We start from the raw sequence: 22,072 nt of genomic DNA on the forward strand, positions 1-22,072 counted from the left end.
CATGGGGTCTCAAAGAGTCAGACACAACGGAGCAACTTTCACTTTTCACATACGCCAATTTTAAGGAAAGTAATAAAGGGAGAAATTGCCAAAGTCACAATGCATGGCAATAAGTAGGTGGAACCCATATAATGCTGAACTCTTACATTTTCTTGTTTCTATTTAGTCATCCACTTCATACTACCTCCAAACTACATTACCACATGTTAAAGGACCATTCTCATGTTCCCTGATAATTAATGGAGCCACTGTTGAGTTCTAATAGAAAAGAACCTTGAGTTCTAATAGAATTCTTCCAAACTATTTAGATGTGTTGGTACGAGGACAAATGTCTAACCCCATTTAAAAAGATGTTCCATTTAGGTGGTTAAGAATCCACCTTGCAACGCAAGGTTTGACTCCTGGTCTAGGAAGATACCACATCCCACAGAGCAACTAAGCCTTATCTCCCAAACAAAAGAAGCCACCCCAATGAGGAACCCGTGCACCTCAACCAGAAAGGAGCTCCTGCTTGCCTCAACTAGAGAAAGCTCAGGTGCAGCAATGAAGACCCAGTGCAGCCAATAAATAAATAATAAATATTATTAAAAGAAAGATGTTCCTTTTCAAAAGAACCAGGTTGAAGTTTGTAAACGTCATCCTACCTGACTTTTTCACCAGCAATATCCAACACCTTGGTGACTTTAACTTCTTCTGGTTCTTTAGGTTTCTCTTGTTCTTCTGCTTTGACCACTTTACTTGAAGCCATCTCTTTATTCTCCTCTCCTGTCTATGAAAAGTGTATTAAGTTTGATACAAAAAGAAAACTAAAAGTTCCACTCAAACATGTTGTTCCTTGCAATTCTTAACATTTGTTTCATCTCTAAACACTTGAATTCTCACTGAAAATTGATTTGATTAGAAAATCTTATGTTTCCTCCCATAGGGAATATTTTGCTTTTCACTTGGTAGGGTTAATATTAAAAGGCCACTAGTTTGATCTCTGTTGTTAAGCCTCAAATCTGAGTTTGCAAATTTAAAATATCTATCTGGGGAATTTCTGAAAAACATTCATCGCATTCAACTATTAACTTACTTTAACTTGTGTACTCGGAGGCACTTCTGATTTTGGTTCTAGGTCACTGACGGAGCTGGCCAACATTTCCTCCACCTCCTCTTCCCTGGCATCCTCTGACTCGGCACCTTTTTCCTGCTCTGCAGCTACATCTTCCTTCTCACTAATACTCCCTCCAGATTCCCTGTTGGAATCCTCCTCGTCCTTGTGTTGCGGTGAGAGGCCACTGTGTTTTCTCTTCCTAATCACCATCACAAGAAAAAACAAAATAAACAGGCAAAATATTTTCAGTTATCCCTTCCTGAATTCCAAACATAATGTTGTAAACCTCAGAAGACTTTAAATCAGGGACTATTGATTAACACACAGGATACAGTGAGTGTGAGAGGTAAGCTAAGATTCTGTGGAAGGAAAAAAGAACCCAACTCCTACAGTTAGCATTTTCCCAAAACACTTAGAACCAAAATATATGCTGTTCTACTTCTGAGTTAGTACTAGCTATTCTCACCAAGAAATCACTTCACAGAATCAGTATGTTCAAGAAGAGAGCTCTAAGAACATACATACGCCAGATATTTTTGACTTTTGAGACTGATTGATGAGAGAGACTAACGAGAGCCTCAGATTTATCCACACCATCTCTTCCTAGGGTTCTCACTGGGTGAGAAGTGGGGAGCCTTGTTTCTTGAATATTTTCTGAAGACAGCAAAAATGGAATACAGAAAAACTCAAGGATAAAAGCATTGAACCCAAGATTAAATTGCTTAACACTATTCTGACTTCAAATCAATCACCTAATATTCAAAATTCTTTTTCTACAATCTACTTTTTCATGTCCAGGAAGACTTATACTGAAAGATTCCCTTATCTGACTTAAATAACTTGAGAAATTTCATAATTTCACAAAGCAACAAAGGCTAGGGATGGGGTACATATTTTTTCTAGTAATTGAGTTTTCCCTTTCTTCCCCCCCTCCCTTTTTTTTCTATTTGGCACATCACACAGCTTCTAGGATCTTAGTTCCCTAACCAGGGATTGAACCCAGGCCATGGCACGGCAAGCAGAGTCTTAACCACTAGACAGCCAGAGAATTTCTAAGTTTTTCATTTTAAATCAAGCACACTTATTACATATAAATTTTTTAAAAAATTAAAGCTCAAACATTTTTAAAGCTTTCCAGAGAGTAAGAATTAAATCCTAAAATGTCTCCAAATATTTCCCTCAATGAGAAAAGGGTAGAAGTTCTAGCAGCAAGAAATCTGTCATCAGACCAATGCCAGCAATCTGGATGGCTGTGTCAACAGCCCCTGACTTCAGGGCCTTGAGGGCAGCATCACCTGGCCAGAACGCTCTCAGCCTTTCTTTTTGTCCCTTTGGTTTTCTGTGTCTCCTCTTCAGCACCCATTTCACCTTCCTTCACTAATTCATTTACAGCATCTTCATGACATTCTCCACCTGAAATCACATAAGGTGGTCAGACAGACAGAAATAAAATTTTGATATCAAGATGACACATTTTCATTCAGAAAAAAAGTCTAGTGCTTTCCTCTGTTCTTCACCAGACTAAAGTATAATTTTCTGAGGGTTGTCCTCCCAGTTTCTGAAGACAGGGTAAGTTCACCGTTCCAGGCCTCCAGGGCAGTCCATAATTCCGTCCTTAACTCATCCCACTTATATTTAACGTTTGCAATTTCTGCTATGCTCCACATATATCTGCATGTCTTTAGAAGCATATGCTGAAAGAATGAACAGAAATTCCAAAACTACTTCTGTAATTTTCAAAGAATAAATTGATGTTTCTACCTCATCTTGGACATCTTCCAAACTAAACAAAACATACCTTGTCTTATCAATAAAAGAGGCTTAGAAAAAGGCTTAAAGACTTCAAGGTAGACATAGCAGAAAAAGCAAATATATCGATTTCCCACCTTCGGACAGTGACACTCAGGGTCCCCAACAAAAGTGCTCCTTGGATGCCCAGTCTGACCACATTCTGTGGGTAGCTGTCAACAGATCCTGTACACACAGATTCAACCAGATTTATTCTTCTTTACTTCACATAAGCTTTTACTGCAAGTATAACATACCAAAAAGCACACGAGCTAAAGTACAGGTCAATGAAATTAAGCAAACTGAACACTCCTGTGTAACTAGACCCATCTGAGAAGCAGAACATGAGCGGCTTGCAGAAGCCCCTGGGGCCCTACTGCAATCACTAGCATCAAGCCACATGCCCCCGAGAACCGCCATTCTTAAGTCTAACATCACAGATTAGTTTTGTTTTTGAACTTTAGGAAGAAGTTTATAATATGTACTCTTGCATACATCATCTTTTACTCAACATTCCATTTGTAAGTCACCCAGTTCCTTGCATTTAATTGTAGTGTGTTTATTCTCATCCCTAAATAGTTTTACTGTAGACTAAACCACTATTTATCCATTTCTCTGTTGATAGCCATTTGGTTTGGGGCCGTTATAAACAGTGCTATTTTTCATAACCCTGCACTTCCAATTAGCTTTTAAATATTCACTCACAATGAACTAAGACCACTACACACTTGAGGAGAGCCTCTACTATCAAAGGCAAGACTGAGAACAAACAAAGGAATTTAGAGGAAACAAAACTAGGAAAAAGAAAAAAAAAACCTTTATAATTAATCTCCTCAGAGAGGCATTCACAAAATAAAGATGACTAAAAATTTTTCAGAAAATGAAAAAAATAATGAGGAAATTCCTGGACTTCTCTGGTGGCACAGTGGATAAGAAGCCACCTCGAATGCAGGAGACGTGAGTTCGATCCCTGATCTGGGGAGACTTCACATGTCGTGGGTTAACTAAGCCCTTGTGTAACAACTACTGCACCTGAGCCCGAGAGCGGCAACTACTGAAGCGGGTGCAGGCCTGCCGGCCAAGGTCAGAGGACGCCCAAGCGAAAGCAGAGGAGACCCAGGGCAACCAGAGACACACACACTCACTGCTGGAAAAAAGCAAGCAAAACTGATGAGAGCGAGCCAGCCCTAAGAAAATCTGGCAAACAAGCATTGGAGGCTGACAGAATAGTCAACACAAGGGTTCTAAAACTGAAGCAAGTCATGTTGACTTTCCAAGTGTCAATGAAAGTCTCTTGAGGTATCTGAACACACAAATGTAATTTTGCTTCCTCCTAAACGCGGAGTAAAATGACTTACAACAAACCGACAGGGGTGGGTACCTCGCTGTACCGTGTTACTTTATACTAATGGAGTCTAAAAAGGCACAACTGTAAGGAAAAACAGAAAACTAAGGAAAATTGCGGTCTGGAAGGGCCAGGGGAGAACACAGTGGGGTAGGCAGTGGTGGAAGCAAGAGTTCTCTGTGTTGATCTCTTTGCAGGATTCTGAAAATCTCTTAAATTAAGCAAAGTTTAAATAAACATAACCAAAATGATAACACAGCCCACTAAGAAAGGATTTACTCCAAGTACTTTAGAAACAGTATTTTGACTGTACATCCTTAGCAAAAGGTTAAAAACCAGAGAAATACCAATAACCTCAGATATGCAGATGACATCACCCTTATGGCAGAAAGTGAAGAGGAACTAAAAAGCCTCTTGATGAAAGTGAAAGAGGAGAGGGAAAAAGTTGGCTTCAAGCTCAACATTCAGAAAACGAAGATCATGGCATCTGGTCCCATCACTTCATGAGAAATAGACGGGCAAACAGTGGAAAACAGTGTCAGACTTTATTTTTTGGGGCTGAGATACCCCACGCCCGCATGCCCGAGGCCAAGGGCAGCGGCCGGGAGGAGCAACCCCACGACCAAGGAGCCGTGGCTGCGTGGGTGCAGGAGGGCCTACAGGAGTTATCCCACGCTGAAGGTCAGGAAGGGTGGCGGTGACGAGATACCCCTCGTCCAAGGTAAGGAGCAATGGCTGCGCTTTGCTGGAGCAGCTGTGAAGAGATACCCCATGCCCAAGGTAAGAGAAACCCAAGTAAGACCATAGGTGCTGCAAGAGGGCATCAGAGGGCAGACACACTGAAACCATACTCACAGAAAACTAGTCAATCTAATCACACTAGGACCACAGCCTTGTCTAACTCAATGAAACTAAGCCATACCCATGGGGCAACCCAAGACGGGTGGGTCATGGTGGAGAGATTGGACAGAATGTGGTCCACTGGAGAAGGGAATGGCAAACCACTTCAGTATTCTTGCCTTAAAAACCCCATGAACAGTATGAAAAGGCAAAATGATAGGATACTGAAAGAGAAACTCCCCAGGTCAGTAGGTGCCCAATATGCTACTGGATCAGTGGAGAAATAACTCCAGAAAGAATGAAGGGATGGAGCCAAAGCAAAAAGAATACCCAGCTGTGGATGTGACTGGTGATGGAAGCAAGGTCCGATGCTGTAAAGAGCAATATTGCATAGGAACCTGGAATGTCAGGTCCATGAATCCAGGCAAATTGGAAGTGGTCAAACAGGAGATGGCAACAGTGAATGTCGACGTTCTAGGAATCAGTGAACTGAAATGGACTGGAATGGGTGAATTTAACTCAGATGACCATTGTATCTACTACTGCGGGCAGGAATCCCTCAGAAGAAACGGAGTGGCCATCATGGTCAACAAAAGAGTCCGAAATGCAGTACTTGGATGCAATCTCAAAAACAACAGAATGATCTCTGTTCGTTTCCAAGGCAAACCATTCAATATCACAGTAATCCAAGTCTATGCCCCAACCAGTAACGCTGAGGAAGCTGAAGTTGAATGGTTCTATGAAGACCTACAAGACCTTTTAGAACTAACACCCAAAAAAGATGTCCTTTTCATTATAGGGGACTGGAATGCAAAAGTAGGAAGTCAAGAAACACCTGGAGTAACAGGCAAATTTGGCCTTGGAATACGGAATGAAGCAGGGCAAAGACTAATAGAGTTTTGCCAAGAAAATGCACTGGTCATAACAAACACCATCTTCCAACAACACAAGAGAAGACTCTATACATGGACATCACCAGATGGTCAACAGCAAAATCAGACTGATTATATTCTTTGCAGCCAAAGATGGAGAAGCTCTATACAATCAGCAAAAACAAGACCAGGAGCTGCCTGTGGCTCAGACCATGAACTCCTTATTGCCAAATTCAGACTTAAATTGAAGAAAGTAGGGAAAACCTCTAGACCATTCAGGTATGACCTATATCAAATACCTTATGATTATACAGTGGAAGTGAGAAATAGATTTAAGGGCCTAGATCTGATAGAATGCCTGATGAACAACGGAATGAGGTTCGTGACATTGTACAGGAGACAGGGATCAAGACCATCCCCATGGAAAAAAAATGCAAAAAAGCAAAATGGCTGTCTGGGGAGGCCTTACAAATAGCTGTGAAAAGAAGAGAAGCGAAAAGGAAAGATATAAACATCTGAATGCAGAGTTCCAAAGAATAGCAAGAAGAGATAAGAAAGCCTTCTTCAGCGATCAATGCAAAGAAATAGAGGAAAACAACAGAATGGGAAAGACTAGGGATCTCTTCAAGAAAATTAGAGATACCAAGGGAACATTCCATGCAAAGATGGGCTCAATAAAGGACAGAAATGGGATGGACCTAACAAAAGCAGAAGATATTAAGAAGAGATGGCAAGAATGCACAGAAGAACTGTACAAAAAAGATCTTTACGACCCAGATAATCAAGATGGTGTGATCACTGACCTAGAGCCAGACATGCTGGAATGTGAAGTCAAGTGGGCCTTAGAAAGCATCACTACGAACAAAGCTAGTGGAGGTGATGGAATTCCAGTTGAGCTATTCCAAATCCTGAAAGATGATGCTGTGAAAGTGCTGCACTCAATATGCCAGCAAATTTGGAAAACTCAGCAGTGGCCACAGGACTGGAAAAGGTCAGTTTTCATTCCAATCCCAAAGAAAGGCAATGCCAAAGAATGCTCAAACTATCGCACAATTGCACTCATCTCACACGCTAGTAAAGTAATGCTCAAAATTCTCCAAGCCAGGCTTCAGCAATATGTGAACTGTGAACTTCCTGATGTTCAAGCTGGTTTTAGAAAAGGCACAGGAACCAGAGATCAAATTGCCAACATCCGCTGGATCATAGAAAAAGTAAGAGAGTTCCGGAAAAACATCTTTCTGCTTTACTGACTATGCCAAAGCCTTTGACTGTGTGGATCACAATCAACTGTGGAAAATTCTGAAAAAGATGGGAATACCAGACCACCTGACCTGCCTCTTGAGAAATCTGTATGCAGGTCAGGAAGCAACAGTTAGAACTGGACATGGAACAACACACTGGTTCCAAATAGGAAAAGGAGTTCGTCAAGGCTGTATATTGTCACCGTTTATTTAACTTATACGCAGAGTACATCATGAGAAACGCTGGACTGGAAGAAACACAAACTGGAATGAAGATTGCCAGGAGAAATATCAATAACCTCAGATATGCAGATGACACCACTCTTATGGCAGAAAGTGAAGAGGAACTAAAAAAAAGCCTCTTGATGAAAGTGAAAGAGGAGAGTGGAAAAGTTGGCTTAAAGCTCAACATTCAGAAAACAAAGATCATGGCATCTGGTCCCATCACTTCATGGGAAATAGACGGGGAAACAGTGGAAACAGTGTCAGACTTTATTTTTCTGGGCTCCAAAATCACTCTAGATGGTGACTGCAGCCATGAAATTAAAAGACGCATACTCCTTGGAAGGAAAGTTATGACCAACCTAGACAGCATATTTAAAAGCAGAGACATTACTTTGCCAACAAAGGTTCGTCTAGTCAAGGCTATGGTTTTTCCTGTGGTCATGTATGGATGTGAGAGTTGGACTATGAAGAAGGCTGAGCATCGAAGAATTGATGCTTTTGAACTGTGGTGCTGGAGAAGACTCTTGAGAGTCCCTTGGACTGCAAGGAGATACAACCAGTCCATTCTAAAGGAGATCAGCCCTGGGATTTCTTTGGATGGAATGATGCTAAAGCTGAAACTCCAGTACTTTGGCCACCTCATGCGAAAAGTTGACTCATTGGAAAAGATTCTGATGCTGGGAGGGACCGGGGGCAAGAGGAGAAGGGGACGACAGAGGATGAGATGGCTGGATGGCATCACTGACTCGATGGACATGAGTCTCAGTGAACTCTGGGAGTTGGTGATGGACAGGGAGGCCTGGGGTGCTGCAATTCATGGGGTCACAAAGATTCGGACACGACTGAGCAACTGATCTGATCTGAACTGAAAATCACTGCAGATGGTGACTGTAGCCATGAAATTAAAAGACACTTACTCCTTGGAAGGAAAGTTATGACCAACCTAGATAGCATATTCAAAAGCAGAGACATTCCTCTGTCAACAAAGGTCCGTCTAGTCAAGGCTATGGTTTTTCAAGTGGTCATGTATGGATGTGAGAGTTGGACTGTGAAGAAAGCTGAGCTCCAGAGAATTGATGCTTTTGAAGTGTGGTGTTGGAGAAGACTCTTGTGAGTCCCTTGGACTGCAAGGAGATCTAACCAGTCCATTCTGAAGGAGATCAGCCCTGGGATTTCTTTGGAAGGAATGATGCTAAAGCTGAAACTCTAGTACTTTGGCCACCTCATGCGAAAAGTTGACTCATTGGAAAAGACCCTGATGCTGGGAGGGATTGGGGGCAGGAGGAGAAGGGGACGACAGAGGATGAGATGGCTGGATGGCATCACTGACTCGATGGACGTGAGTTTGAGTGAACTCCGGGAGTTGGTGATGGACAGGGAGGCCTGGCGTTGGGGTCACAAAGAGTTGGACACGACTGAGGGACTAAACTGAAATGAAAGACCAGAAAAGTTCTATTTTGAGAAATAACATCAGTGTTGTTATTTTCAAACTATTTCTTTCATAATATAGATAAAAGGAAGTTGTTTTGCTAATAACGCTAAGAATCCAGATCTTCAGAGTAAGAGAAATGACACCATTATAAAATCAAATAAATTAAGTGAAAACAAATGTTAAAGCTGAATTTAAAATTCAGAACTCTTAGACTCACAGAATTAAAAAATGAACTCATGGTTGCAGGGGTCAGGAGAGGGATAGTTACGGACTTTGGGAAGGTTATGTATACACTTCTGTATTTAAAATGGATAACCAACAAAAATCTATTGTATAGCACACAGAACTCTGTTCAATGTTATGTGCCAGACCGGATGGCAGTGTTATGCGCCAGCAGGGTTTCCAGGAGAATGAATACATGTATATGTATGGCTGAGTCCCTTCACTGTTCACCTGAAACTATGACAACACTGTTAACAGACTGTACCCCAATACAAAATGTTTTTAGTGTTAAAAAAATTAAAACTAAAAAAAAAAAAAAAAAGTTTAAAAGCCCTGATTACATGGAAAAAAATTCAGAACTCTTAACACTTTTAAGGTAAATATTTTCTAGCTCTGAACAGTGAACACTGAAACAGCAGAGAAGCAATGTTACTCTAGTAGCAATGAGCATTTCTTTAAAGCTCAGATTGTATTCTTTCATATGACTCTACACAAAAAGGGTTCCCCAAAAAGTGCAGCTAATTTCGGGTTTGAGGGAAGGAAAGCACAAGCTGAAATGGGGAAATTTTGCTGTACCAGAAAACAAGGAAGTTAGGTATAATGGGTCACATTAAAAGGATACAAGATCTAGTTTGAAAGAACTTTTAGTGGCCCAAAGTGATGACGAGACCATTAAAAGGAATAACTGTTACTGAAACACACTGCATTGATTAAAAAAAAAAAATCTTCCCAAACTGTTACCCCTTTATGATAATTACAAATTTAAAAAAGACAGGAAAAAATACTATGCACCATTTTAGGTTACCATTAAGATTATTCCCAATTTTGAAAACTGGTAATTAAGAGAAATGAACTAAATATTTATCCTGCCCCAACTGACAAGGAAAAGCTGAACTTTCCCAACATTAAACAATAAATGCAAAAGAACCACAAAACTAGAAAAAGACTCACTCTCTCACCACAATGATGGTAGTAATTCAACCAAAGATTATCATGTAAGGTTAAAGACAATTTGAGTTTTAATGATTAAGTATATTATTGGGTTGGTGAAAAAGCAATTTGAATTTTGCCATTTGATTCTGGAATACATTAAATGAATGTGGTCATGTTATACGTCATTTTAATGCACATTTCTTTCTTTTTTTTTTTTGCTAATGACTTATTACTTGCTGTTCATTTTATACTTAAACTATGGAAATGTTACACAAAAAGAAAATTCGAGGGATTTCCTTGAGTTCAAAATGTTGCAAAGCAGCGGAGACAACCCGCAATGTCAACAGCACATCTGGGCCAGGAACTGCTAACAAACATACAGTGCAGCAGAGGTTCAAGAAGTTTTGCAAAGGAGACCTTGAAGACAGAGATATCAGCTAGCCATCGGAAGCTGACAACGACCAACTGAGAGCCATCACTGAAGCTGATCCTCGTAAAACTACAGAAGTTGCCTAAGAACCCAAGGTTGACCATCTATGGTCGTTTGGCATTTGAAGCGAATTGAAAAGGTGAAAAAGCTCAATAAGTGGGTGCCATAAGCTGTCCGCAAAAAAAAAAAAAAAAAAAAGTCCTTTTGACATGTCATCTTTTCTTATTCTACGCAACAATGAACCATTTCTCTATTGGATTGTGACCTGCGGTGAAAAGTGGATCGTATACAACTGGTAATGACCAGCTCAGCGGTTGGACAAAAAAGCTCCAAAGCACTTCCCAAACTTGCACCAAAAAAAGGTGATGGTCACTGTTCGGTGCTCTACGGCCAGTATGACCCACTACAGCTTTCTGAATCCTGGCTAAACTATTACATCTGATAAGTAGGCTCAGCAAATCGATAAAAGGCACCGAAAACTGCAATGCCTGCAACAAGCATTGGTCAACAGAAAGGGCCCGATTCTTCTTTAGGACAATACCCAACTGCACATCACACAACGAATGCTTCAAAAGTTGAACGAAGTGGTCTACGAAGTTTTGTTTCCTCTGCCATTACCTGATCTCTTTTCAACTGACTACCACTTCAAGCATTTTGACAACTTTTAGCACGGAAAATGCTTCCACAACCAGCAGGATTCAGAAAATGCTTTTCAAGAATTCTCTGAATCCCAAAGCACACATTTTTATGCTACAGGAATAAACAAACTTATTTGTTGTTGGCAAAAATATGTATTGATTGTAATGGTTCCTATTTTGATTAATAGAGAGATGTCTGAGCCTAGTTAGGATTTAAAATTTACAGTCTGAAACCACAATTATGTTTGCGCCAACCTAATATAACACAAAGCACTTTCCAGTTCCAAGGGAAAAAATAGTTACACAATTAAGGGATCAAACTCTCTTCATTCTGATCCAGAAGTCACAACTATGGGAATTAATCAGGTATTTTGTTTTCTGATATTATGCATTATGAAACACACACATCAGCTATGAACTTTTTTTTGTAAACTAAAATTATTTTATTTGAACCCACCAAGCATTTAGATCTAACTTTTAATTTTAACACAGGCTTCCCTGATAGCTCAGTTGGTAAAGAATCTGCCTGCAACGCAGGAGACCCCGGTTCGATTCCTGGGTCAGGAAGATCTCCTGGAGAAGGGATAGGCTACCCACTCCAGTATTCTTCGGCTTCCTTTGTGGCTCAGCTGGTAAAGAATCTGCCCACAACGCGGGAGACCTGGGTTCGATTCCTGGCTTGGGAAGATCCCCTGGAGAAGGGAAAGGCTACCCACTCCAGTATTCTGGCCTGGAGAATTCCATGGGCTGTACAGTCCACGGGGTCACAAAGAGTCGGATATGACTGAGCGACTTTCACTCACTCACTCGAATTTAACGCAAGTTCAAGGGACAAAGGAATCACCTAATACCATGAGGGAGTAACCAGACAAAATTCCACAGGACATACAGCCTGGTCTCCTATGCCAATCTATGTTACAGAAACATGAGTGTGCTAGATTAAAACAGATGTAAAGCATGCAACAACTGAATGATAGAAGTAGTCCGGAATTCAACCATGATTTAAACAAAAAAGCTGTCGCCATTTTTGAGTCAACAGGGAAAACCTGAATATGGTTTGTATATTAGATGATCTCAAAGTTTACTGAAATGAACAGGGAGAGAATGTTCACTGAAAAGAGCAGGCTACAAAGAAACATGAAAAAAGTATGATTTCAGGTTGGGGAAAAATACAAATATTAGTAACAACACTTGGGAATAGAAAAAAGATAAGGGTGGGTTTCACTAAGAAATCAATACTGATAATCTCTAGGTGGTGGGAATGTAGTCATTCTGATTTTATGTTTAATTGCCTGCATTTTCTAGTTTTCAACAAAGTTCATGCACTTTTGCTATACACTTATTTTTCTTCATAAAACTGGGTGAATGTTGCAGACAGTTCAGACAAAGAAATGCATGTGGCTCTGGATCTTAAACATGAAAAAAGATACTCAATCGCACTGATAAGAGAAAAGCAAATTTCAAACAATACAACAACAAAAACTATGATTAAATTCCATGTGGTTACTGTAAGAATAACATCCCTAGAGACAAAACAGCACAAAGTGAACAAATCTTTTTAAAACGAGTATAGTGGATTAACAATATTAGTTTCAAGGGTACAGTGTAGTGACTCAGCATTTCTTTCTTTCGCTTTATTTTGTTTATGTTTGGTTGTGCTGCGTCTTTGCTGCTGCACGGGCTTTCTCAAGTTGGGGGAGCAGGGGCTACCCTAGCCGCGGCGTGCGAGCTTCTCGGCAGCGGCCTCTCCGCTGCAGAGCATGGGCTTTAGGGCGCCAGGGCTTCAGATGTGGCCCCGGCTTTGGAGCACAGGCTGGCGCTCGGGCCCAGCTGCTCCAGGGCATATGGGATTTTCCCACATCAGGGACTGAACTCGAGTCTCCTGCACTGGCAGGCAGATTCTTTACCACTGAGCTACCAGAGAAGCCCTCAGCGCTTTTATAGCCAATGAACAAATCTTGTCCAGAGACTCAAAGCTTGCACCACCTTTTCAGTCCTCCATGCTTAAACATGAAACAAACAACTAAGAATTACTGCAAAAATCAGAGAATGTGTCTAACATGTTAATGCCCAAAACAAACACCTAGGGTGACTAAAAAACAACTTAGAGGAAACAGGTTGTTTCCTCATTTTATCAGGCTAGCATTATTTGATACCAATCAGACAAGGAAATTACCAGAAAACTATGGACCAACATTCCTTATAAACAAACACAAAACTTCTCAATAAAATTTTAGCAAACCAAATCTAGTCATGTAGAATAATAATACATCCAGTAAGTTTTATGGGGGTGGGTTGGGATGAATTTAAAATCATTAACAGATTAAAAACAGAAATACCACACGAGCAATAAATGGTGAAAAAGCATTTGACAAAATTCACTTCTCAGCAAATAAAGAATACAGGGAATTTTTTAATTCCATAAGGACTGAGGGGCAGTATATGCAGACTGCCAGGATCCAAATCCCAGCCCATCTAATCTAGCTGAGTAACTTGGGGTGCCTCAGTCTCTTCATTTGTAAAATGTTTAAAAAAAGGCAAAAAATCTGCATAATTACACAGACCTGGTAATGTGACTAAGTAATCAGTTCAGTTGCTCAGTCGTGTCCAACTCTTTGCAACCCCACGAACTGCAGCACGTGAAAATGTGAAGTGCTTAAGGCATCTATGAAAAAACCTGTAGGTAACATTATACTGAATGGTGAAACACTCATGCTTTCTCCTTACAACTGGGAACAAGGCAAGAATGTCCACGCTCACCACTCCTATTCAATACACACTGGAACTGTACCAAGTACAAGAGGCTAGCAAGAGAAACAAAAGCTATGTTCACAGAAGAAAGGGAAATAAAACTGTTTATACACAGATTTTCAGGGGTAGGAAAGGTGGCCCTGAAACTGTTAAATTCAGTCGTGGTTACATAACTATAAGCATTTGTCAAAAAATCACAGAACACTCTAAGAGTGAATTTTACTGTACATAAGTTAAAAGTAGAAATATTTAGAACATTATTATCATTATTATTTGATAGATAAGTAGATGTATTTAGAGAGATATGCATTCCATACACAGAATGCTGTCTCCAAAGGCTCAAGTGGCCCCAGGGGACAGAGTCACCTTGGCAAGGGAGAGTAGTAAGGGGAGAAACACCTACACAGAGTGTGGGCCATCTCAGACAGTGAGAAGCCCAAAGCGTAACTAATATCCATAGAGCAATAAGATGCTCCACTCATGAAACAGAACATGATGCTATTTAAAAGTTTTCAAAAAAAAAAAAAAAAAAAAATTTTTTTTTTTTCCAAAATTAAAAATATCGTGATGTCCAACCCCGGTTATGAGGACAATAAGAAAACAAAGCACACGCTCCCCAGTGGCTTCTGGAAGTTTCTGGTCTACAGTGTCAAACAGCTGAAGGGTTGCTGACTTGCGACCAATCGTACTGTGCTGTAACTGCGCCAAACACCTCCTCTAAGAACCTCAAAGTCACTGTGCAAAGAGCAGCCCACCTGGCCATCCCCAGTCAACAACCCCAAAGCCAGGCTGCACAGAGAGGAAACTGATCGACAGTTTATGGAAAGAAAAAAAAAACAACAGAAGCACCAGTCCATAAGGTGTAGCAAGAGTCAATATATAAATAATGATGATTCCAAAAAAATGAAATGAAGAAAATTGTCCCCCCTAAATTTTAAAAGCTACAGAAGAAACAAAGACAAGATTCTATCAGCGTCCAGAGACAAATTTTATGTAAATAAGTAAAAATTAGCAACAAGATTTTTTTAATTAAAGTACTGGAAACTTAGAAAATAATGGAGAAATACCTTCAAAATTCAGATAAAAAACTACAGATACAGAATTCCATACCAAACTATTAATCATGCCTGAGGGTCACCTGGTTATTTTTAGATACTCATGGTCTCAAAAAAAAAAGTTTCTAACATGTATCTTTCTTCAAAAAGTTATTTGAGGATTTATTCTTATTTTGGTGGAACACACCAAGAAAAAAGACATCATGGGACCCAAGAAAACAGGGAATCTAAGAGAAAAGGGACATAAACGAAACATCCATAGTGGTCACGATGGAAGATTTTAGGTTTAAAAATTATAAAACCAAGACAAATAGGAGCAGATGAGAAGACAAAGATGGACTTCAAAATAGCAAATGATTATCTAATAAATCTAAATATGTTGGGAGGTGATTTAAACAATTCTGAGCATTTAGGATCAAATCAGTAATAAGTACATAGATGACTAAACAACAACAAAATGGCAATTATTAACTCCACAGAAAACTAGTGCAAGAAAAGCAGTAACTGCATATACCAGATGGTTCAGTCACATGATATTCAAAGTCATTACCAAAAAAAAAAAGAAACAATAATAGTCTAACCCAAATTGACATAGGAACACTGGCAGGCTGGGGAAGTGAGAAGGGTCTGAAGGTGAAAAAGTGTGTGTTGGCAGAGAGGGGAAAGACTCAAGGAGATGTTAAAAGACCTAATATGAATGGGTTAAGTCAACAGATGATGGAAATACCAAATTTTAAAAGAAAGCAGTTTCTTCAGTGGAGGATGGACAGGGATAAGTGATGGAAATGGTTCAGTTTCAAAATAATTCTTTTAGAAATATTTGACTATTTTTAAGCAGGTGCATGGTAACTTTGATTACAATGAAAACTAATTTTCAAGTAATCATGCTGACATTTGGAGAGCTTCCCAGATGGCGCTACTGGTAAGGAAACTGCATGCCAATGCAAGAGACGCAGGAGACCGGGGTTCCATCCCTGGGCTGGGAAGATCCCCTGGAGGAGAGCATGGCAACCTTCTCAAGTATTCTGGCCTGGAGAATTCCATGGACAGAGGAGCCTGACGGGCCCTCAGTCCATAGGGTCACAAAGAGCAGGACTTAGCACACACAATGTTGGCGGACAAAAATCTAACGCAGGAAAGGAGCCGGGAAACTATGGCAAGTCTTAGTTGATAACGGTAGCTCAGTAAGAGCCATACTCGTGACAGAGTGATCAGAAATTCATCTTCGCCATAGCTTCAAACTGAATGTAATGATTGGCTCGACCAAAAGAATGTGAACAAGGACAACTATCCAGGCTTTTTTTTTTTATTATTTTTTTATCTTGTTTGACCCAGTGCAACTGTGCGAGCGGATACTTCTAATGAGATGTGGGAGTCTGGGGAACGGGCAGGATGGCAGAAGGGGTAGGTATGGGTAACATTTTGGTCTGGATCTGTTTTAGAAGCCTATACATGTTGCCGAGCAGGCCCGTTAGGGACTCCTGGGCACAGAAGCCTTTTTGTCCCCTATTTCTTATAGGCAAGACTCCAGTCTCCCTGACCTTCTCTCATTTCCAAACAGTAGAACTCTTGCTATTCAGAGGAACAGCAAAGAAACCACTTGAGGCAAGGTTAAAGGACCAGAGAAGCTCACCACCATTGACAAACCGGACCACACCCTAATCTCGCCAGCAACCTTTTTGAAACTTCGCAGAAGAATACTAGACGGTTACTGCCTGGATACTTTATCACTAACTCCTGCCTGACTATACGACCTTTCCGTACTCACCAGGCAGAGGGGCACAATTCTTGACGCGCTAGCCTACCGTGTTGCCCTAACCCTTTGCCTGGCAAAGTAACAAAGCCACTCTTTCCTTTTCCTCCAAAACTCGTCTGCCTATTTCTATTTGCATGGTGCACAGAGCGCCAAGATGGGGGCAACATAGAAAAACAATAAAACAAAGGTCTATGAAGGACTGAATATGCAGACTGCAAAGAAGCAAAAGACATCATTATGTGAACTTTTAACCACCATGTCTCTTTTGAGGACAGAAAATGATGTATCGGGGTCGTGATGGTAGCAATTCCCTGGGGACGGCAGGTCTGCGTAAGATGGCCTTTCAGAAGCGTTCAGGGTTGCTGAGGGTACGCGATACCCAACCACCACTAACGGTCGAGCTCACCTGCGGGTTCCCGCCCTCTGAGAGGGGGCGTTGGCCGAACACGGCCCAGAGAATCAGCCGCGGGAAAGGTCCCGGTACGCTAACTGGGGCAACCGGCCGCGCGGTGCGGGCTCAGGGCCACTTGAGAACCAGGCCACCCTCCCACCGGGCCCACAAACGCCTGGCAAAGCGAGCCTCAAGCGAGGCGGGGGCGGGGCAAGTCGCCTCTCGCCTCAAGAGTGCTCACCCGACAGCGCGTAGTCCTCGTCCTCCTTCGAGACGGAGAAATCCTCGGACTTAAACTCCTCCATACTGCTGCCGCGCGGGGCCTACGGTGCCTCAGCAACCGCCTCCAACGGCAAAGCTCTAGGGAGAGACGGTAGAAACGCGGAGTGCGCGGAGGCGACGGGGGATGGCGGCGGCTCCGGCGGCGCGTGCGCACACGCAGAAACGGCGCTAGGTCGAAAAGCACCACTTCCGGGCCAAAGCCGCGGACCTGACGCTTATATGGCGGTCAGCGGAATGCGGGCTTCGTCCTGAAGCGGTGCATGCTGGGACTTGTAGTCTTCAGAACTCAGCGGCTTTGATTTAGTGTATCTGTTTAAGGAAAATTTGTTTTGCCCATGGGAACACAGCTGCCCTTCGTTAGTCACTGGTTGATATTATTGAATTCGGTTAGTTGTTAAAATAGTCACCTACCCCCCCAAATCAATATTCACGGTGCTTTCTGGGGTTATTTCCCCCGACATGCTCAGAGAGTGAAAATTTTGAGTTAACCAGTGGTGGGTTGTACTGAGGTTGCAGGCAGACAATTTGCTATCTTGCTTCAGCCCTCTTAGTGTAAATAAGTATCGTCTTCCCAGTCTGTTAAGTGCCGCGTTTCCTTTTTTTTTTTTTTTTTCATCTTTCTGCTTTCTGTCGGTGATTTCGCTGTTTAAAATGACCCCTGGGTGTGTTGCAGGGAGGAAGCCAGTTCTGACTCCCTGTTGGAAACTGTTTCTTTGACTTGCTTTTATTATTATAATCATACTCAATAGCTTGCCTGGAGGACCCTTCTTCTCTGCTTGACTGTAAACTAAAGTGCCTTTGTTCCGCTCTAGGAGAGGTGTTTGTCCCTGCCCACCTGTGAATAGAAGAGATTAGCACACCCCTTCTGAAGGCTGGACTTTCCCTTGGAGACGTTTTACAAGACTGAAGACCCTTTCACTTTACTTCCCCACTGCATCTCCCTCTATTCTGCCTTGTGACTTAAGTTCCTCATTGCTTCTTTTCTCTCTGATCTATAAAAGAACCTGGCATCCAGATCCCAGTAAGATGGTTGTTTTGATGCACTAGCCTGCCCTTTTCTCCGTCTGCCGGCCTTGCCTCAACACTTCGTCTCTCTGACTCATTGACCTATCGTGCGGCGAGCAGAGCAAGCTTGCACTCTGGGGTGCTTCCTAATGTTCGTAAGTGCAAGAAGGTTGTGATGTGTCTTATGGAGAAAATACCTGGGTTAGATAAAGCTTCATTCAGGTATGTTTTGTGGCTGTGAGTTCAGTGTTAAAGAATAAACTATCCAGTGCATCAAGGAAAAGGAAAGTCACCGATCTGTATCTGATGCTGATCCGTAAAGTGCTAAAGTGACATTCAGAGTGTGCGAGGCAGCTATGGAAAAGATGGAAAAGCGGCTCAATTTGTGGATTCAGCCAATAAAACCAATGAAACAAGTCTCGTAGACAGCATTGTTGAGGCTGAAAGTCAAAAAAGTTTACCATCATGTTAGCCAGGGTCAGAAAAATGTGAAGAAGCCCTCTGTAGCACTGGCTGGGTTGCATGTTTCAAAAGGCCATATGGTGTCAATAATGTTAAGCTTGCAGCTGAGGCAAGTTCTGCATATCAGAAGGCTGTGGAAGAATTCAAACGATGCTTGCTAAGTGTTATACAGGAAAAGGGGTATGTGGAAGAGCCGTTTTTCAACGCTGATGAAACTGGCTTATTTTACAAGAATGTTGGCAAAAGAACCTATGTAACGTGAATGACCTCCAATGCCCCGGGCTTTAAATCATTCCAGGACTATGCAACCCTACTTACGTGCACCAATGCCAAGGGTGACTCTAAGTGCAAACTCTTACCGGTGTACAGACCTTCAAGTTCACAAGCACTTAACGGGAAAAACGTGAAACATATCCGGTGCATTGGAGGTGGAACCAAAAAGGGTGGAAGGCCTCTGATTGGTTCCACAGCTGAATCATATTAGAAGTTGACTACTATCCCCAGGGTAGAAACCTTGCCTTGATGATTTTGTTTATTTTGGATGCCCCAGTGCGTTGCTGTGAAAAACTCAAAAATGCCCACCCCAACGTGGAAGCTCTTTTCATTCCCCCAAATACTACCTCTCATCCAGCCCCTGGATCAGGGCATAGTGAAAGCCTTCAAGTCACAGTATACAAGTGAGCTTTATAATAAGACTTTGGAGGCTTTCAAAGCCAACAAGGAAACTACCATGATGGACTATTGGAAATCAGTCACTGTACGTGAGGTGATTGATTATGTTGGCAACATCAAGCAGGTGACGATCAATTACTGTTGGAAAAATGTTTGACCAGACTGGGTGGAAAATTTTGAAGGCTTTGAAGGTGCTGCAGAAAGTATAAACAACAGTGTCAAAAACATAATGCATGCCACATGCAAATAGGTGGAGAAGGCTTTGGTGACATGAGGATGTGGAGGAAATTTTGGCAGAAGATGTGGAGGAAATTTTGGCAGAGAAAGCAATACAACCCACCAACGAAGACTTGGATGAGATGGCAAGCAAGACATGATGATGAAAACAGTGATCAAAGTCAGCCGAAGAGTCCAGAAACTGTCCCTCTTACAGCAGTCAAAATAACAGAATGGAACTCCGCATTGGAAAAAATTTTCAGTGACATGGAAGAGTGTGACCCTATGCTTGATCGAAGCCTCAAATTTAAGCGCTTAACTTCCTGTGCATTTGCCCCCTGTGCTGAGACACTTAAGGCAAAAAGCTAAGCAGACAGGGCCGATGTAATTTCTGGAATCATTTTGGAAGAAAACATTGCCCACTCCATCAACAAGTGATGAGAGCCAAACCTCTGAGGTTGAACTGACAGATGCCAACCTGCCACCCTCTTCCTCATCTGCAGAATGAGTGCCACCAGTCTCTCCCTTGTTTCTGTGGAGTAAGCCAAGGTGGGGAGGCTTGACCACACTCGCACTGTGCTGTTGTCCAGCCTGCAGCTCCATCAACCAGGAAGATGTTAGGCAACATTTTTACAAAATGTTAAACATTTAGTCTTTATTTGCATTAATGTGCACTATATAGTATGCATCTACTGTATGAGTACTGTATGTGCAGTTTGTGCTTGTGTGTGTGTATGACTGAAGGGAAGTTAAAATAGTACAGTCTCAGTGTTGTACATGACACAATAATGCTGTCATTGAAGTAATTGTTTCATTATTAATAGTATGTATCATTATTTGTAAGAAAGATATATTAAATACAGTGTCTTTGAACAGAAACATACATAAAACAAAGCTATATACTGATCAGTTGACAAAAATCGTATGACCAGAGACCCACAAGAACCCAATCCTGTATTTCTGCTAATTGAGTGTGCATGGTAACATTATAGATGTAATTACAAGGAATGGCTGTATTCTAGAATTCAAACATCATCCACAAGGAATCCTTCCTTCAAGTTAATCCATATGAAAGTACAACCATATATAATGGTTGTCATTTTGTGACAAATTGGGATGTAGCCTTTTACCCCGTCCTTGGAGTCTCAGTCTGGGGAAAATGCTACCCTGGCGTTCTTCAGTAGACTCTCCTCCAGCACCCCACTTCTCCCGCTCTCCTCTTTAGAGCTTACAAGCATTTGTTCAGATTCACAAAGTTTCTGACCACTTTAAGGGTAATGATGTAACAGTCTTCTATTTGTCAAATTGTTTAGTAAAGAGGTCTAAAATTGGTTAGCGGCCCTCATCAAGCTTAAAAACATACATTTTTGGATTTGAAAAGCATTTTCCATGAATTTAAATGTCACCAGCTGTGCTATTATGCTTTTAAAAAAATACACATTATCCCCAATGGCCAGTGATTTAATGAATCATGCATATGTAATGAGGTCTCCATAGAGCTGCAAAGGACAGGGTTGAGAACTCCCCAGTTCAACATGTGGAAATTCAGGGAGAACTTGGTCCCTTTGAAGGGGCACAAAAGCACCACACACATACCCCATGCCTTGCCCTGTACATCTCTTCCATCTGGCTGCTCCTAATTTAAATCCTTATGATAAACCAGTGACCTAGTAAGTAAAATGTCTGAGTTTTGTGAGTCGCTCTCAAATTAATTGAACCCAACTTATAGCCAACCAGTCAGAAGCACAGAAGAACCTGGACTTGCAACTGATGTCTGGAGTTGGTGGTTGAGGATGGGGGGTACTTCTGGGTACTGTCAGAATTGAGTTGAATTGCTGAACACCTTTTCTGGTGTTCAGTGTTTGTTAGTGTGGGCAACACCCAATATACCACTTAAAAATTTAAAGATTTCAGCACATAATCCCACCAAGAATAAATAGGCTGAAACTGAGCAATCCCTTTGGACAAATATTGGCCACAATACAAACCCCAACCGCCTACAAGTTTCCCAGTTCACTCTTACCATGTTGCTACCGAGTCCAAGCTCCCTCTGCTCACCGCAGGACAGGCCAGTGAATCCAAGAGACGAAGTGTGGAGGCAAGGAAAATTACTTCATTTGTTAAGCTGACTGACTTAAGTTAGCAGACTAGCGCCTCAGAGCAACCATCCCGTGGGGGTCTGAATGCAAAGTTTTTCTGTTGAGTCAGAGAGAAATAAGCAATGAGGAACTAAAGTCAAAAGGCAGAATAAAGGACTAAAGTGAAAGGGTCTTCAGTCTTGCAAACACCTCCGAGAGAATGGCCAGCCTTTGGAAGGGGTGTGTTGATCTCTTCTATTCACAGGTGGGCAGGGTCAGGTTATCTCTCCATTAGTAGAACAAAGCACTTGAGCTTATAGTCAGGCAGAGGGGTAGGGTCCT

At 41.7% G+C, this 22,072-nt stretch overlaps 1 protein-coding gene and 1 long non-coding RNA gene across 3 annotated transcripts in view; one reads left to right on the top strand and one right to left on the bottom strand.

Moving 5' to 3' along the window:
* LOC129631846 (craniofacial development protein 2-like) overlaps positions 1-17,478 on the bottom strand; it is a 41,350-nt gene extending 23,872 nt beyond the window's left edge. The window contains exons 1-4 of one of the 2 annotated variants that reach the window (XM_055553107.1): positions 17,257-17,478; positions 2,392-2,509; positions 1,076-1,295; positions 645-769 (exon numbers count right to left, since the gene is read on the bottom strand). In XM_055553107.1, the coding sequence (XP_055409082.1) occupies positions 645-769; positions 1,076-1,295; positions 2,392-2,509; positions 17,257-17,320 (527 nt within the window). In that variant the 5' untranslated portion in view covers positions 17,321-17,478. The remainder of the gene's footprint in view (positions 1-644; positions 770-1,075; positions 1,296-2,391; positions 2,510-17,256) is intronic. The other variant, XM_055553106.1, reaches the window with a different exon arrangement.
* A 50-nt stretch (positions 17,479-17,528) lies between these two features.
* LOC129631849 (uncharacterized) lies at positions 17,529-19,177 on the top strand. The gene is made up of 2 exons (XR_008704202.1): positions 17,529-17,683; positions 18,110-19,177. It is a non-coding gene; the product is annotated as an uncharacterized LOC129631849 (long non-coding RNA).
* The last annotated feature ends 2,895 nt before the right edge of the window (positions 19,178-22,072 follow it).

Source organism: Bubalus kerabau, chromosome 17, assembly GCF_029407905.1.
Source record: "Bubalus kerabau isolate K-KA32 ecotype Philippines breed swamp buffalo chromosome 17, PCC_UOA_SB_1v2, whole genome shotgun sequence".
Classification (NCBI taxonomy): Eukaryota; Metazoa; Chordata; class Mammalia; order Artiodactyla; family Bovidae; genus Bubalus; species Bubalus kerabau.